This window comes from Struthio camelus, chromosome 1 (assembly GCF_040807025.1).
Source record: "Struthio camelus isolate bStrCam1 chromosome 1, bStrCam1.hap1, whole genome shotgun sequence".
In the NCBI taxonomy this organism is placed as follows: Eukaryota; Metazoa; Chordata; class Aves; order Struthioniformes; family Struthionidae; genus Struthio; species Struthio camelus.
In genome coordinates this window covers 115,567,264-115,585,783 of record NC_090942.1, presented here as the reverse complement: position 1 = coordinate 115,585,783, position 18,520 = coordinate 115,567,264, and the positions used below count along the sequence as shown (strand labels likewise).

At 34.8% G+C, this 18,520-nt stretch overlaps 1 protein-coding gene across 2 annotated transcripts in view; it reads right to left on the bottom strand.

The window, feature by feature from the left end:
• NCAM2 (neural cell adhesion molecule 2) overlaps positions 1 to 18,520 on the bottom strand; it is a 321,807-nt gene that overhangs the window by 21,852 nt on the left and 281,435 nt on the right. The window contains exon 16 of one of the 2 annotated variants that reach the window (XM_068911278.1): positions 6,555 to 10,710. The exons of the other annotated variant lie outside the window; for it this stretch is intronic. Within the exon in view, the coding sequence (XP_068767379.1) occupies positions 10,604 to 10,710 (107 nt within the window). The 3' untranslated portion in view covers positions 6,555 to 10,603. Of the gene's footprint in view, positions 1 to 6,554; positions 10,711 to 18,520 lie in introns of those variants that run through there. 2 annotated transcript variants of the gene reach the window in all.

Sequence of the window (18,520 nt, the reverse complement as noted above, 5' to 3'; positions counted from 1 at the left end):
TTCTTAAATAACAACAATACAAAAGATTATAAGCAGCACTGATTTTAAATCAATTTTTTTAGTGTTCTATTATGTACCAAATGGACTCAAAATATTAGTTCCATTTTGTGCTGTATCATAACAATGTATTTATACATTATGTATGTGCCTTCTTTTTCTAGTTGAAAACATATTTACATGATATAAATTCAACTTTAATTTGAGTGAATCAGATTTTAACATTTTTCTGGAAAGGTTTATTGTATATCCGTCTTAGTAATCTAATCCTAATGGTGCCTTTTAAAACATTGATTGAAAAAAATGTGTAACTTCCATAGTTCTGAATGACTTTTAATTATAATTTGTCAAATATATGCTAAATTTAAAATAATATGCTTTTTATTATATAAAATGTGGCATAAAGAATGTCATGTACCTTGTCATGATAATGAAAGAAAATGCTAGCTTAAAAAAAAAAAATCACTTCGTTCATTCACTCCTTCAAATATGTGGTTATCAATGCACAGTACTTCAAGAAATAAGATTACAAAACTCTCAGAACAGTAATAAAAAAATGAAGCAAGTTTCTATAAATGCCATGGAAAGTTTTCGCAATTTTCAAGCTCTTACTTATTCAATCAATCAGTTGTATTTCTAACTTTTAATAACATTTTTGAATATTTTTGCACAAATCATTCTTTAAACAATGGCAAAGAACAATAAAGAACTATGGCAAATAATTCAGAACTTCCCAGAGAAGAGAAATAATTGGAAAGATGCAAGCTCGTGGACCCTCAAATGTAAATTCTATATGAATTATTTCAAGCAGTTTAGATCAGATACTCTAAAGGGAGTCAGATCTAAAGAGTTTCTGAAGAGTCCCACCATCTAAATGTGTAGATGGAGTGCACAGGAACACTTTGTAAAGAGAAAATTAAAGCTTTTGCTTCTGCACAAAAAGATAGGAATTTTATATGCAAAATTCATATATTCAGATTGATGTTACATGAACGTAGATCCTCTGATGTGACAGAATTTGCCTGCACGCTTACAAAATCCCGGTGTATATATTCAATTGCTTGTGAAATAAACTAATAATTGCATTGGTATATGAGGTTCTGCTGAAAACCTGACCTTAGCTCTTTTTTGTGTTTTCCTTCCCTTCCCCTCCTCCTCAGCAGGCATGGAGCAAAGGAAAGACAGATGATTCTACATAGCCCTTAACCTTTTCCAGTTATTTACATTTGTAAGGAAAAAAGCAATGATACAAAACACTTCCCTATGCTCATGGGGTATCAGCTGACACCCACATTTGAATGGGTGTGAATGACTGTGCAAGGGGTATCATGCTTTGAGTAGTTTCCTTCTTTTCACATAGCTCAAGCTGAAGTAGGAACTACTCCGGAGCTTTGCAGCTGAAAACTATGAGCTAGAGAAGGAATTTGAAAATCCTGCATTGGATGGTGGCAGAATAAAGAATCATCTTACTTATCATCTTCTCAAACTGCTCTTTTGTACTCACTCTTGTACAGGCTGTCCAACCATGATGGTTATTCCTGCACTATGACTACTGTCTTTTACGGTACAACAGATCTGGAATCCTGCTTTGAATCAAAGGCTTCCAAGATTTATATACTTATTCAAAACCTCTAAGAACAATAAAACATATACATCTTAAAAATAATATCTATTGATGAGCATGCAAACACTCATAACACAGTACCAAAAAGTTAAACAGCTGTATAAAATTCTTCTAGCATTTAAAACTATACGGGTGGAAAGCCAAGACTACTGCCAGAACGAGCACCACCAACCTAAAGACCTGCAGAGAGAGGAAAAAAAAAAAAGATATACATCGAAACAACATGCATAAGGATATATCATGAGAAAAGCAAAACCAACATGATGTACCAGAAATGTAATAGACGCAATCCATACAAGTAACATAGATGTATAGCATGGGTCTATCACAGACATAAAAATGTATACAAACATTCAAAGGGGTGTGTGTATTGGGGGCAGGTATTGTAAATATCCAGTGGCCTGTTCCTCATTTTAATCACTACAACTACTCTTTTTTTTTTCCCAAGTGGTATGAAGTACTTCCTTTTTTCTCTTTAGAGACGTAGGTACACTCAAATTTGTACATAGTAAGTGGAAATCACCGACAACAGCTAAAAAAAGAGTCATTCACCTTTAATTATAAGGTCTGATATCTACATTTCACTGCCTTTTAATGCTTCTGTGCATTTCTTATATATACAATGGATATCTAAACTCACATGACTTTGCTCACTGCCTGTTAAAGCATCCTCCTCCTTCATTTTCCACCAGCAAAAATGTCTACAAGAGGTTTAAAGGGAGCCGTTGCGTGCTCCAACTCCTTTGCTGTGGGTGACCAGGATGCAAGGACTGTGATACACAGCAGATCTCACAAGTTACATGTACTCAGAATGGACTGTATCTTTGGTAGCATGGGAGGATAGCACATGCTCAGCTTTTACGGTGAAGCACCTAAGCAGAATGGTATGACAGCAGACGATGCCTAGCTCTATGCAAGAGCTGTCTACTACAAGCACCTCTGTCCCTTCCTGAGCATGGGAGGCAAAAAGTCTGCAAAGAAGCAATAACTTCCCCACCCCCCCAACAACAGAAAAACTCCTATAACCTGGCTTTTGAACCAGGTTAAGTGCCCAGCAGCTACATGTCTACCCTCAGTTGAAATAAAAAATCCAACAGAATTGCAGCATCAACTTTTAAACAATTATGATAGCTTGTGCAAGCATTTAGTGCAAGAACATATGCAAGAGAGACCACTACATAAGTAATATTCTTTTTGATCCAATTCCTTAATACAAAAGATGATAACAAGACTAGAGTCAAAATTAAATTTAATCCTTCCCCCAGCAATTTTTTCCTATAACTTTCTCTTAGGACAGATACTGCTGAAAGTACAAGCACATGAGGATATGTGCCTTGTACTGCACAACTGAGTAACTTCATTCTGACAGATATGCTTTAGATAAAAAAGCGGATAATATTGTTGAGCTTGACATAACATACTACCTAAAGTGAAGGCCCCCTCTAACTTTCTGTCCTTAAATGACATATTTTCCATCTCTGATAAAGCTAATAATCAGTTAGCTCATGACTAAGAACATGAACCCGATTACAATGGAGTTACTTGCACCCGTTTTCACTGGCAGCAAGGGCAAACAAAGTACACATTGTACCGCCAGGCACCGACGCAGGACAGGGACGGACACGCGCAGGGCACAGAGGCTGTAGTGGAACAAAGATTAGCAATTTTAGAGATGCGCGTGCCCAAAATGGTGTTTTCAGAGATGCTATGCTTGTCTAATACTTCTTCAAGCAAGAGAACTTTTCTTCACTACTGCAAAGACAAATTTTCTGAAATGACTTTTGCCTTTACATTTTAAGAGAAAATTTCTTTTATAGTGAGCCTTTCTGTGTACTAAGTAGGACCCAATTTCTCATTTATGCTAATGGCACTTTACAATACAGGTGTCTTTATACTGGATGTAAATGAAACGGCCAAACAAAACAAATGTTGCAGTGTAAATGAGGACAGCAACTTGAGTGTTCCCTTCAAGGATGCCATGTCCGTGTCCCATGAGGGATGAAAAGGGAATGGAAAGAAAGCTGTGTTGACTAGAAAATATGTACTGGGTTATGAATTGAAAATATTCTTTAGAGTTGTGGTTTATTCATTATTTTAAAATTATTCCTAGCACCATCAAACTATCTCCAAGAAGCATCAGAAAAATTTCGAATGCGACTGAGGACTTATCAGATAGCTAAAGCCTCTTCTTTCACGCAGCAATTCAGCAACTAAAGCAAATAGTATTTTTTTGCTACTGCCTGCTTCCATGGGAAGTCCCAGAGAAAACAGGATAAAAGTCCCAGCTCATTCTGTGTAACTATCATTCATATAAGGACAATTAAAAAAAAAAAAAATTCAAGGACAAGCTGTTTCAAACTTAAGCCAGCTGATCAATACTCACTTTCCTTAGCATTTTGGGATAGGAAGAAAAAAAAAAAATCACAGAGGAGGAAGGGGAAAAAAAAAAAAAAGGTGTCCCCAAAACCAAAAAAGCCACACTTTACATCTGCTGAAAGCGATGCTTTTCGCTTTCTACCCTAGAAGCTAAAAAGCTAAAGGAGAGGCAGAGACCGCCCAGACTTCCTGCATATTGAGGGAAAAAAGCTGTCCAATTCAGGCAGCTCGATGGTATTTGTGTTATCAGCTCTTCATCCAAGTTGTTAGAAGGCCTTGGGGAAATGACTGTGTTTCTGTGTCCCTGTTCCTTCAATTCAAATTGACAGCAGATTTAGTGAATATGTCTCTTGGAGGAACTTATACGAACCTGTGAAAATCAATTAAGATTGGCATGGGTATTGAAAACATCCAGTTATATGTGCTTTGAATACTGTTAATATATAAAAGAGAAGTTTATTTTTATTATGTTAATTGGGGAACTTAAAAATCATACTGTGCATGTAACACAGAGATCTGAGAGATGTTTGCATCTTTATACTGGCTGACAGCTGTAGTCAGACTAGTATAGTCAGGAGGCCTGAAAAAAGTTGAACCACGTAGGGATTCTATTTGGATTGATAAAATATTTCAGGCTTGACAGCACTTCCTTTTAGCTCTACAACAGAGGCAAACACAAACACCAAAATCCTGAGCTTAGTAGTATTACAAGGAATCCTACTTTAAATGTGTAATTATTAAATAGCATTAGCTATAAAAACAAAGTTTTTTCAAAGTCTATTGATTGCTCCTAGTATATGGCTCCTAGTTTTTTTTTTTTTTTTAATACTTAAAGTAGTTACATTGATATAATTAGAAGTGGCACCACAGTTGTATTTGGTATAGAGATGTTATGTACCAGTACAGATTTTCCTAGCATAAAAACACCTGCCTTTTAGAATATAACTATTTCAAGAAGTCAGACTAGATCAGTAAGGATCAAATGCCCAGCCTTTGTATTTACACAGACATTTCACATACTTGCTTTCTTAGTGGAATAGACTGGCCACCACCTAACATGAACCAAAATAAAATTTGGGGAATTTAAATTAATGATTTTGTTTTCCAAAAAGTTGATTCACTGTCAGATAAAATGCTGGAGTTTACAGCTGAAACAAGATTCAAAAATCTTTTCTGTTTTATGATATATAATGTAGATAATACAAAGAATATACAAGAAAAGCAGGGTTCATCAGTAATAAAGAAAAGACAGATAGAGGTGCTTTAAGTCAATTTTCTTTATTACGAAAATGAAGACAGAAGTTGCATAAAATAAAATGAACTTTGAACAACAGATGAGAGACATGCACACAGTTACATACATTTCTTGACATCATGTTTGGAAAGAAGCTGAAGGACATTACATTAACACTATGCACACATTCTCCAGGGAGAAAGCTGTGAGATGACAGCAAGTACTGCATGCTTGAAAGATGTCAGCGGAACAAATGGTGGTGAAACATGAATGAGATGGAAAAAAAAGTTATTGTTTCACAAATTAAAATCTACTATTTTAATTCCAGAATTTTTTCTTGCTTTTCATATTTGTTTTTAAAAAACAGAAGCTTACAGAAACTGCAGTGCTTACAATAGAGTTCACATAAGTAGTTTTTTTCATCCATTGTATATAACATTTTCAAGTGTAATTGTGCTGGAAACATACACGAGGTAAGATTTACTTTGCTTGTATTACAGCTCAGTTAACATGTATCATAATGAAGATTATATGAAAATAGCATGTTCACTGGAAGCTGCCTCTACAAAAATATTACATATAAAATACTCAGAAATATTAATAAGAATATCAAACTATGTAATGTGACCATGATGATAAGAATAACTACTACAGTTCCTCAGTATTTTAGACTATATAAAATTAATAAAAATGGGTATTGCTAACACATCTGCTTGACTTACTACTGGGAAAATATTTATACTTAATGCAACTCCCAAGCTACGATCACTTGCCCTTATTCTTAAATTTAATCTTATAGTCCTACTGTCTGTACAGAGGTGACTTAATATGAAAGTTAGATACTCATGTTAGCATTTTCAATCTACCATATGGTAAATGACAGCTAATAATATCCTGTAGGGCTCCCAAAGGTTGATGAGTTCTCACTGACACACAGCATCAGATCTATAACGTGCTATCCTTCAAAAGTAAAGAGCGATAATTGATATCACTCATTTGCTAATACATGCAAATATAGTTTGCTATCTCAATGATCTACTCCTGTGTCTTAAATCCTTCTTAATAACATGTGCTTCTCTCTTGCAGACTAGCACAATACCTTTAAATTAATATATTTATTTTGTTTTTCAATTTATGAAAATAAACCATTTTCCCTATGAAAACCTTATGTGATGCACCTTAACCGGGATGCGAAATCAAAATTCTATGGAGAAAACAGAATTGTTACAGAGTCACATGAATGGAAGTAGCAATTGTTGCGCTATTAAGTCAAAAATGGAAAAAAATGGAAATAAATGTCATAGTACAAAGGGATGTTGCTTTGGTGAAGTATTTATTGTTTCATGATTCATGCAACTTCCAATAAGGTGAAATACACAGGATATATGTATTTCATACCAAATTTACGTATACAAAATTGCACTCCCATTGAAGATAAATCACTGCTATTATGATTTATGACAATATTCTAAATTCAGCTAGTATTTCTAAGCAGGCAGAGTTGGAAAAATTTCTACAATTGATATATGACCTATTGACATTACTAGCATTTGCCAGTGGATGAAGTACAATGAAATATGCTCACATGAGATCTAGACATAGCAGAGATTTCAGCAAAGCTATTATAGACACCAGAAGCTATATTTGTCATAGTATTGTTCAAACTACTTCCTGAAAGTTAGAATTATTTTCCTTTCCTACTAAAATCCTAAATAAATGAGAAATTCAAAATCATCTTCATGCAGGACAATGGGTAGAAAATTCAATACTATTATCAAAAAAACCACACATTGCTTATGTCTCCATTACCTCTCAAAAAATATTGTTACTACTATATTTTTAAATATCTATTTTTCATATACACATCATAAGTTTTACGTTGGTGTTTGGCCCTATACTTCCCTCACAACATTAAAATGGAATCTTATTTTATTGTTTAGCGATAGTGGGTTTTGTGTGTCCTGCAGGACTACATAGATGGCCATATTTTATTTCCAGTGTATGCAGGATATGCATCTTTTTCTAGGCAATATTTCTGCTGTTTATCTAGACAGCATATTCTAATAACCCTGCTGTAATAAAAAAAGGATCACATTTGAAGTTTATGATGTAAATCATTTGACGCATGAATAATTTGTAAATGGTAGGAACTTGTCAAAACTCAGGAAATAAGACAGACAACAAGTAAAATCAGATAAGGAAAGAACCCAGTCTTACACTTAAAAGGTTGTAAATCAAAACATTTCAAAAATACTGTTCCTTTGAGATATAGCGCTATATCACAGAATAATCATTATCTTGTTTTAAATTTCTGTACACCAATTTAGATTTAAGACATAAGTTCAGCATAGAACATTTTAGGACTTCAGTCTTACAGACAGTTGAATATTAGCATTTCAAAATATGTGACAATGTTGAAAAAATGGAAACATCTTACATTGTCAATCATAAAAGCTAAAATCCCTTTTACAATTACTACATTTAAAAGATAAATTTACTTATCTAACATTTAAGTACTAATGACAGCAGAATATCAAATTCAATTTGTGAAGATATATTTATCATTTTAACACAGTTCAAACTACAATTTAAAAGCTCCTCAGTCTGTATCTACCAATTATAATTTAATTTGCAAAGCCTCTCTTCACTTTTTCCCCCCTTTCTTGTCTGTAGGAAGGCAAGATTTTAAAATCTTCTTTATCTTCCTACAGACTGTAGGAAATATTGTAAAATAATTCTGTTCTAACTACTCTTAAAGATAGAATTATGAAATGCTTTTAAAGAATGAAACACAAGTGTATTAGTTACTCATCTAAAAAGATATGTGACAACCCAGGGGTGCTATCATCTTCCTTTTCTTTTTCTTTCTTATTACAGTGGTTTAGGGACATCGTCCAGAACTGCCTGGCACCACTGTCACAGAATCCCTATGATATTGGCTTAACTCATCCTCTTTGGTCTCTGATCGTAGGGGTAGGGCCAGAAGAAAAGGAACATATTCAAAACACACGATAACCTCAAAATACAGACCTAAAATTTCTCTCGATTAACAATGGAAACTGATGTACTCTCCAGCTGAACCTACTATCAGGTGGAAATCAGAGAAGTGATCCAAATTTGTCTTTTTGTTCCACTGGCATGGTGGCATTGAGCATACAGAACTTCAACAAAAGCAAACTTGTCTCTCATGAAGTAAATTTATCTTTAAAATTTCTTAAACGCTTTTTTAGGCCTTTTGGTGTATATCTGGACAGTTCAGAGTTGGTCAGTCTCTGTTCTCTAATCTTTTCATCCTATGTCATACAGTGTATCATACATCACCCTGCAACGTCATGATGATTTGATAATAGATTTATAACTGATAAAGAGTATTTCAAATGCTTAACAAGAATAGGCGAATAACTTAGAAATTTGCATTTTGCTATTTGCATACCTGCCTTTAGTAGTCTGTCATCTCGTTTTATTAGAAAAGTAAGAACAGAGACATGTAAATGATATGTAAAATAACTAATAAAAAGTTTATTGGAGTAACTTCATGGCTGTAAATTTTAGGAATCAGGAAAATACTGCAAAATAAGACAACATCAAAACTAGGTTATCTGCATAACCTTAATGAGACCCTATTGTGAGTTACACTCCACGAGGCCACCTCAATTTTATTCAAGACCTTTCTTCACTCAGTGACTGATGCGCACTGGCTGCAATTGCATCAATAAATTGTTTTTCTTCACTTGTCTGTAGGTCCAATAAATGCTTAAACATGTTCTTAACATTAAGCAAATAAACAGTGTTTGTTGTAAGAGTAACAACTACAAAAGTAAGTAACAGTTGATGTCAATAGTTAAAAGTTCAAATTAATGGAATGGCATTGGTTGGGTTACAGTCATTTAACAGAGTTGAAAGGGCCACGGATGAAACAGTCACCTCACTTAACTCAGTGAGATATTTTTCTACAGTTTACAAGGAAGCTAAGATTTTTTGCTTGCCATTTTCATGATTTAAGCTATTCCTTTTAGCTAAATATGTAAGTTAAAGAAAATTGTCATTCTGTCAGCATATTAAGACTGTCTTCCAATTTTCACAAACACACTTTGAAAACATCTTACATGTGACATGACAGTCATTTTAGAAACTCACTCATCTGTTTTAGATGGGAAGAGGATTTATTAAAAGTGTTTAAAAATGAAGATTTCAAATTTAAGAAATAAGAATATCCCTTAAATTGATCCAGAAAAATTAAAATTTGAACAAATCATTTCAAAGTTATGAGCTACTGGTAATAAACCTTCAAATAAATGAGCTACAGGAAAAAAAAAAAAAAAACACTCAATATGTTGTGTAAATTTGCTGCATCTATTATGTTTTGCAACAATTTGAAGGGAAGTACCTGAAAATAAATCTTTAATTCTGCCTTAGCTCTGAAGTGCGCTGCTTGCTTAGGTTATTCCATACACAACAGAGGAGTCAACAACATAAAATTAGGCCCCAATACTGAAATCAAATATATACAAGTAAAAAAAATCTATGTGGATTCTCACTAAAATAACAACTTTTTCGGAGGGTTTGCATGTTGTTCTAACTGCATGGTTTGAAAGCTATTTGTTCAGCATGCAAAATATGACTAATTCAATTTCTTGTATTTTATTAAAGTCCAAAATTAAGCCCCCTGGAGATTTAGGACCAACAAATGCCACAAAATGCCACAAAACAGAATGTGGCGCTGTGCCATTTCCAAGAGGTAAGTCTGGAGGGCAGTAGGTGAGAGTCTTATTTTGTGCGTTGAGTCATGGTTGCAGAGAGGTAGGTAGCAAATATATAAAGTTCACTAAAGCAATTCATAGCTTGTATGGTAGGGAAGAAATGTTTGTTAAACACCACTAGAAAGTGGTGGCTTTCCTTTTTTTTTTTTCCTCCTAAGTTTTTCATGAAAAAGGTTAATATAAACATAACTCTGTGAAAGGGATTAATACAGAATCAAAATGCTGTCATGAAAGACGGATTCATGGTATGTCTAGAAAACCACGCTACTCACCATAATATATACAAGCCTATGCACAGTTTTCTTATAATCAAAATATGAATGAGAAAATAGAATCAAATCAAATAAATCACTGAGTTCTGCCACACAGAACAGCCAAGCATAATCTGCTGAATTTGTCATACAAACCCATATAAGGCTCCCAAAAAGCCACTTGAAGAATTTTTCATGCACAGACTGAAGTAATTACACTATACAGGACCTTAATTAGAAATGGAAAGTTTAGAAGAGGTCTAAGAAAGTATAATTTGTATCCAGGTCTGTGTATATTTTTCCCTAAATACAAAATTCACAGGGAGAAGAAGTAAACATATTGCTTGACTTATCAACAGCATCAAAACATGCACCAGAAACTTATGAGTACAATGAAAGAGAAATCAGCAGCAGTCAGCTGCAAGGACTGGCCTCCATTTTCACGTCTAGTGGCTTCACAGCAGCTATCTGTGTGGATGAGAATTGTCATAGAAAATCAAGAGTGTGAAAAAGAAATACATTTGAGACAAAAAGTGGAACAATTGATAAAAATATGATAAATAAAGTATTAAAAGGAAAAAAAGTGACAGTAGGAAAAACAAAAAAAGAGAAAAAAATAATTAATGCAATATTTACACTATGCCAAAGACAATCACTTGAAAGACATCACTCTAACAGAAATATCAAATTAGGACTAAAAGGTGGATGAAATTATAACCATTAAAGTGTTTTAGAGTTGCAGAATGATAAACCTGGATAATAAAGTTTTCAAACCACAGAAAAGGCATACCTTAATAGCAGAAACACATGGTTTTCCACAGCAGCCAATGTGGTAAACTCTCTGGTCTGACTTTACAATTCACTAAGCACTGAACCTGAAGCACGTGATCAACCTCATTAATCAAATACTCGTCAATTTAGAAGCAGTATTGCCATCACAGGTAACACCAGTTTAAGTGGCCCATGACTCACTAACAAAGCTTAAGGAAATGAAATAAATTGTGGATAATTTTAACATAGATGAGTTCCCTAGTGCTTTTTACCGCAAAGACCCATAAAGTGCTGCTTAAGCAGCTGAGTAGACATCCCAAGGGCTGGAATAAGTGCGTCACGCTTAAGACAATACTGAAATAAAAGTACTTCATTCTTAGTCATAAGTCCATAAATAATGAGTTTAGAAGAGGTAAAACTGAAAAGAACACATGGCAGAGGAACTGTAAATATTTTGACCTATTCCCTGGAAAGCTTGCAGTTTTGTTCTGGAGAATATTTGTGAAGAGGGAAAGAACATATGCAAACAAAATAGGAAATATAGAACGGAAATAAACAAATAAAGCTGTACTAATAGGAGCAGTACACTAAGTAAAGTTTGTAGGAAGAGGTGATTATCTGTGATTAGTTCAGTTGATTTAGCTAAAAGTCAATACTGGGCTTAGTTTGCCCTCATGAGATCTGAGAACATTCAGACAAGACTAACCTAAGTCTAACCTAAATACAGGCTTTCGTGTGTCTTTTTGTGATGGAGGTTCTTGGAACTCAGGAAACTACCATGCAACACTAGGCAGAAAGAGTGGATACTTGAAGCAACCACAAACACCAGTCCATAGGCTGAAATAAGGAACTGTAAAAAATGAGTAGTTACATAAAAATATGGTTCCATTCATGAATCATTCATAGGCACGAAGAAGAGAGAAAACTGTTTCAGCGATTTCTTGTTGCCAGTAAGTTAATCCTGTTTCTATGAGTTCTCATAAGGGTGCAGAATGGTCCCCTGTCAAAGCAGTTCTTAATAATGTGGACATAAGTCTACTTGAAATATGGATGACCAATGCATTTAGCACAGGCAGATGGATAATTATTTAGATATTGACTTTAACACTAGGATGAGAACAAAATAAAGTTTCTTTTCAACAGATGCAACTCCTTAGAGATTCACATCCTCAGAGTGTGTCTTGTTACTAGCCAGTGCAATGTTTGAAGACTGCATATATATTTTCTTCTAACATTTATATTGAATGCTCACTTTTTGGCAGAGAATGCAGTCACATTTATGCAACACAGTCTATGTTTAAACATCTTGATGTCCTCACCCGGTAGTAACTTTTTTACCGGCAGTGAGTGACATAGTTATTATACAGACAGTGACTAATAGCTGTGTTAGGCTACTGTTTCCAAAGACACTTCAAAAAAAGTTGAAATGTAGAAAATCTTGTGCAGAATGAACAATAATCTTGGTTATATCTAAATCTAATTGTTTAAAAGGTGAATTTTAAAAAACTGTAAAGGAAGTAGAAGAAAACTCTTACAAAACATTGAATTTACAAAATTGGGTGTTTACGAAAACACCCAATTTCATTCAAACTGCTTTGTGTCAGTCCCTTACTATAATTATTTAGGCCTTAATAGAATTTATTGAGAGTTAAAATCAGGGTAGAGAACTACTTGTTACATCTTAGCACAAATATATTGGGATAAAAAAATAGTAGTGGAAAATCTTCAACACAGTTCATTTCCAACAGTTGCTTTAATAATACAGCTTTTTAAATATTTTTAGAGAATATACTTAATGATTTCATCTTTCAATTGGCACTTAATTTTTTTTTAAATGACAAAGCAACATAATGCTAGCAATTACCTCTAATATAACAAGTTATCTAGGTGAATAAGAGTTACATACTCGTAAAGTGTGACACAGCATTTCAACATCCAACATCTAAGATCATTTTCTTTTTTTGTTCATAGCATTGAAAAGATAAGCAAACTTTAATTCATAAGGTAAAAAAAGAATTCATTTTCTTTTGAAGCAGAATTTATGCGAATACAAAATAATTCTTTAACTATTATTTGTTTTTCTAATGTTCTAGCACTTTTCTAGTATTCAGTGGTGGCTAATTGCTGTGATAGCTGTACTAGAAGAATGGAGTTTTATTAAAAATAAGCAGTTTTTCCATGATTTTCTTTGCTTATGAACATCCATTCATACTGACAGCGTACAGCTTTTTGTCTCTCTGATTTGTAACAAACATGTTCAATCAATGTTTGTAAGTGATTTCTCGTCCTTTTCATGTAAAAGCCATGGAGTCTTTGCAGGGAATGGAGCAAACAGAGCTATTTTTAGCCTACAGCAAAAGCGTGTCATACCAGTTAAAACAACGCTCATCTCCTGGACTTAATGAAGAACAGTTCTTACTCAGCATACTTCTGGTATTGCTTTGTAAAATACAGCAAGCAGATTTTGAAGGGGCTCTCATCTCACTGCGATTTTGGATATTAATTAATGATACGTTTTGTTGGGATTCCTAACAACAACTCCTATTCTCAAAGCATGAGACTTCAAAGACACACTTAATTTCTTCTCTCTGCCCTCTTCAGGACTTCAGTTAGTAAAAAACATTTCTTCTTCAAAATCAGCAAAACATGCTGAAGACTTTGCTTCAGATTTTTAGCTCAGAAATATGAACTGAACGTTTGTTTAGACCCCCATTTTTCAGCTTCTGGCTTTGCACTAACTATCCTTCAACCTGTGAGAAAATGGCTTAGGTAACTTCACAAGGGTAATGCTGCAGCTCTTCCTTGCCTTGGGAGTAAGATCAGAGCTGCAAGGATACTAATATGCTCAATGCTTTCCTTTCTGCCTGTTATACTTTGTTCTTCCTTCTGCATTTGATAAAAAAATAAACGAGACAAAGCTGTAGAGGTTTCTCAGGTAGACTAATGAATCTTTCAGTTTTGGATATCTCACAAACCCAGTGGAACAGGATACAAAAGATATGTGTGTGGTGCCTATGCTTGAAAGCACAAGGCTCTGGGCTTTGACATTTTGGCACCTATTAAAATACACCTATATTCAAACACACATAGACAAAAGCTTTTAATTTTAACTAAACAGAAAATTCAAAGAATAATATTAAAGATGTCAGATTATTAAAAATTCAAAGATTATTAAGAGGTTTATATTTCCATTGTAAAATTGTTGCCCCAACTCATTTACAAATAATATCAATGCTGTATTGAAAAAGATCTATTATTCATGTAAAATAAAATAACTTGACTTCCTACTTTAAGAGCAAAACACATCCAGACTATAGCTCTGGATCTCAGTTAAGCATTGAAATAGGTTTTCATTTAAGTGACTGGGGATCATAAGTCCCTAACAATAGGCTAAAGGGCAGAGTTGCAGATGAAAGCAAATCACTTAGCAGCTGATCTGGAGGAACTGCTACAGTCCTTCAGTAAATGTGCAAGTGATCCCCTGCCTTGGAGGAGAAGCTTGCCACTTAAGAAAGGAACCTGGATAAATATTTACTTCACAGGTATTGAAGAAATTTATTCTCAGCTATTTTCCACAGGCTGATATCAACTTACCTATCAATAAAATCCCTCATTGAATATTCATAACTTGGCATCAGGGACCATCATATCCAATAGCAGAAGATACACAAACCTCAAATTTCTTTATAAAATTATAATTATGTAAAAGAGATACCCATTTCAGTCTTAAAAATTCTGATTTTTAGAACAGAAATTTTACCTTTGAAAAGATCTTCAAGCTCTGCTCTGTTCTTTTTTTTTTTTTCACTTTGTTTCAACTTATTGTTGGTATCTAAGCTGGTGCTAGGTCCAAAGGTATTTTTAACTGATCTTTCCCAAATAAATCTGGTTGTTAAAAACAGGTCAACTTTTAAAACAGTATTTTTTTTTACTGTTATACAATTTTGCTTCTATCCTCAGTTACCTATCTGAAGAAAGCTTATAGGAATGTACTATTATTGAAGCCTCTATTCTCTTGCAAATTTAGTGCAATTGTCAACGGGATTCAAAAGTTATCAAAAGCCACACAGGCGAATTTATGGATGTTTGTGCAGATATGCATACTTACATCCCTGCAGAGGCAGTGCGGTCACAATGAGCCTTAAGCTGAAAATCAGGCTAAAATGGTTTTCCTAAAGAATTGATACCCAATATAGTTCTACAGACTTTTTCTGGAGATTTAAAGAGGCAGCTTAAGCTTCAAGTAATGACTTCTAGTTTTAGCAGATGTAGCTACTGGCAGCCTTTTGAGCTTAGTACCATGGATAGAGATTAGGGAGGAAAAAGAACAACAACTCTCCTGAAACCTCTTAATCTAATTTTCACTCATGCAACATATATTTCCCTAGAAATAAGAATACATACTAGAGGCCAACTGTTGACATTACCCCTTAGCTACCTATATGCCTTAGAGTGTGGCTCCGTTCTGAAATAACACGTTGTCATGGGAAGGATTTTCTCTTCAAGTGAGTTATGTAAGATCACCACTGACTGATTTTGGTTGCTGGCAGTTCTGCAAAATCCTCTAAAGGGTATACCTACATCCTTTTTTATTTCCCTTGCTCATTACCTACAGAATTGTTAACTGAAGTTCAATAACCAGAGAGTTTATAGCTACTAAGGCACACGGTTTACTGACTGGGTAGTAAGGCAAAAAGTTCCACAAACGTAACTGAAAACCCAACTTGGCCTGAAGAACGTATGTTGTTGCTAATGAGGTAAAGGAAGAAAGGAAGAAATTTGGCTTACTTTTATGGGAACAAAGGCTGTAAATGTAAACCTATAAAATAAACATGGCAGGGATATCACAAACCCAAAAAAGCCACATTTCAAGATGAAGTTTCCATAAAACCCATCAGTCCCAAAAAGGAAAACAGGTCAAGGAGCAAACTGAATAAAACAAATAATTACCTCCCCCGCCTTTCCTGACTTATTTTAATATTTTGCCTTCATATGTTTCCATTTCCTGTACCTTCCTGTAGGCTAAAGTTCTGTGTTGCTGTGGCACAGCTTTGGTGATGTGCTGGAGATCACTGTGAAATCACTAGCAAGCGGTGAACAAAGCACTGTGTCTATCTCTGTATGCGTCCTTCTACTGGGCCATTACTTTTGTTACATGAATTGTTCAGTAACTCCAGAACAAGGATACAGTCCTTGACTTTATGTTATGATATTACTAGTTATGTTACTGAGAAGTCACATCTTGGAGACTGTCGAAGGAAAATGGGGGATCCCAACTGAGACCACCAAAAGCAGATGCATAGGATGATAGCACAGGTCTTGGAAGTGCAAGCACAAGACAATAGAGGCCCCAGAGCTACAGGCACACACCACAAATGCTCAGCTACTGGTCACTAAGGCAATACAGCCTTGGGATTTGTGTAAAACTGATTTTAAAGGATAACAAAGAGAACAAAGAATAAGTATTCAACATGTAAAACATACTATATTTAATAAAATTTGGCTATAACTTGGAATTTGTGGTCCACTGAAGAAAGAGTGTGAAAGTAGACTGTTAGAAAACATATAAAACCAGACTTCCATGGACGAGGAGGAGTGAGGAGAAAGAAACACCCCCAAGCAACCTCATCCCTGTGAAGGATGTGGGATGCTGATGACTCACTGTAACAACAGACTGGGAGGATAAGCCTAACACCAGAGGAAAAGCTAGATACTAGAAAGTTTTTGTGTATCAGTTTTAACCATATCAGTGTTGGGAATGAGCTGTAACTGAAACTAAGGATGAGGAACAAACAAATTCTTGGAGCTATATGATGTAAGTTTCTTCACATAAACTGCACATCATATTTGGTATGGCACCCTCACCCTCAGGGATGGTTTCAGTTAGTTAAAACATAATTCCAAACAGAGCTGAAATTATTTGAAATCTAAGCGAAATGCCTCAAAGAACACAAGAGCTATTCTGAACTGAAGTTTATTTATAGTTATCCTAAGTCAAGAAATGTTATATATCTTTGCAGTGTGGTGCACAGGAATAACAGCGGAGTAGGCTGCATTTTTGCTTCTCCTAGCTGATGCATGGCCAGGATCAAGTGCAATCTTCTGGAGAAAGGGGAGGTTGTGCCCTCTAGTTGAAACACAGAACACGGGATGGGGCAGGGCAGGAGGGACGTGAGTGACAAGGAGAGCGCCCACAGCAGCAGAGGCTGCTGTGTGGTGGCTGGACATGACAGAAAGAAAAACCTTCCTCAGTGACCCGGATGGACCCACGCGGAATTTATTTCAACGCAAAAAATCACTGAATTGTTGGACTGAAAAAATAAAGAAAAGGATCTGCTCTGAGAGAACATCATGGTCACGAGGGAGAGTTTCATTTCTGTTTTCCTGTACTTAGTCATTCTCAGATTTTTCTGGATTAAAAAGTTCATTATCCTAGTTTGCATTCTAATAGTACACTGGCTTTTGGGTTGAAAAGCCATTTTTGGCATATTGGAATACTCATATAAGAAACAGGTACAGGCAAATCCACCTCCGAACTCTGTCTTCTCAGTATATTGGAGATTTAAATTTTGTCCTTCTTAGCAAGGGAACTTAGGTGTACTACTTGATTTTTCATGTTTTAAAGGCTTTGTATCCTTTAGAAAGAGTTTTATATCCATTGTATCCCCAAACTGATTACCTAAACATGATTTTTTTGAGGCTGAAAAACATCTCAGTGATGTCTTGGATATAGACTAGAGGCATGGTGGCAGGGTTCATACCAATTTCACTTTGCTGATTTTATTTCTTCATTCTTTATTCATGCACACACACACAAGCACAAATAAATAAGCACAAAAACTCAAATATACATATAGACACACACACCATAGCACTGATACAACGTAATTATTTTTCCTTTTCATTCCCTTTGACAGAAACCTTTGGAAATCCTAAAGCTGCCATTTTTAGTAAAAACTACTGATAAAAAGTATGTCTAGCATGAATGGTGTCATCTTTGCTACTGTACAGCATAAGGTGATGATAACAGAAGATACCATATATTACATTGTCCATCTTCGCCAATCAGTGTATGACTTTAAGCATCAGTGACAGACATTCATTGAAAAAGTAAATGAGATGCTCAGCACTGTAGCAGCAAAATTTATGGAGTTTGTAAGGAACACACCACAGATTCTGACTCATCCTCTGATGTTAATTTAAAAAAAAAAGTGTATGCAGTACTAGAAGTTAAAAAATAAACAATATAGCAAAGTGAAAAAATAGGTTAACTTCTTATTCCTATTATTTCCAAACCCTTTTCTCATTTTCCTAGTATTTATATTGCAACATTAATTTATAATGAAGAACAAAAAACTTCAAAAAAACAAAATACATCTATTTTTTAATATATCTATAGGCCTTCCAGAGAAACAGCACTGATTGGATAACAGTCTATGGAAGATTGCACTTACATAATTCTTCTGCCACTTATTTCTGAAAAATATACACAACACTTGCATGAAGT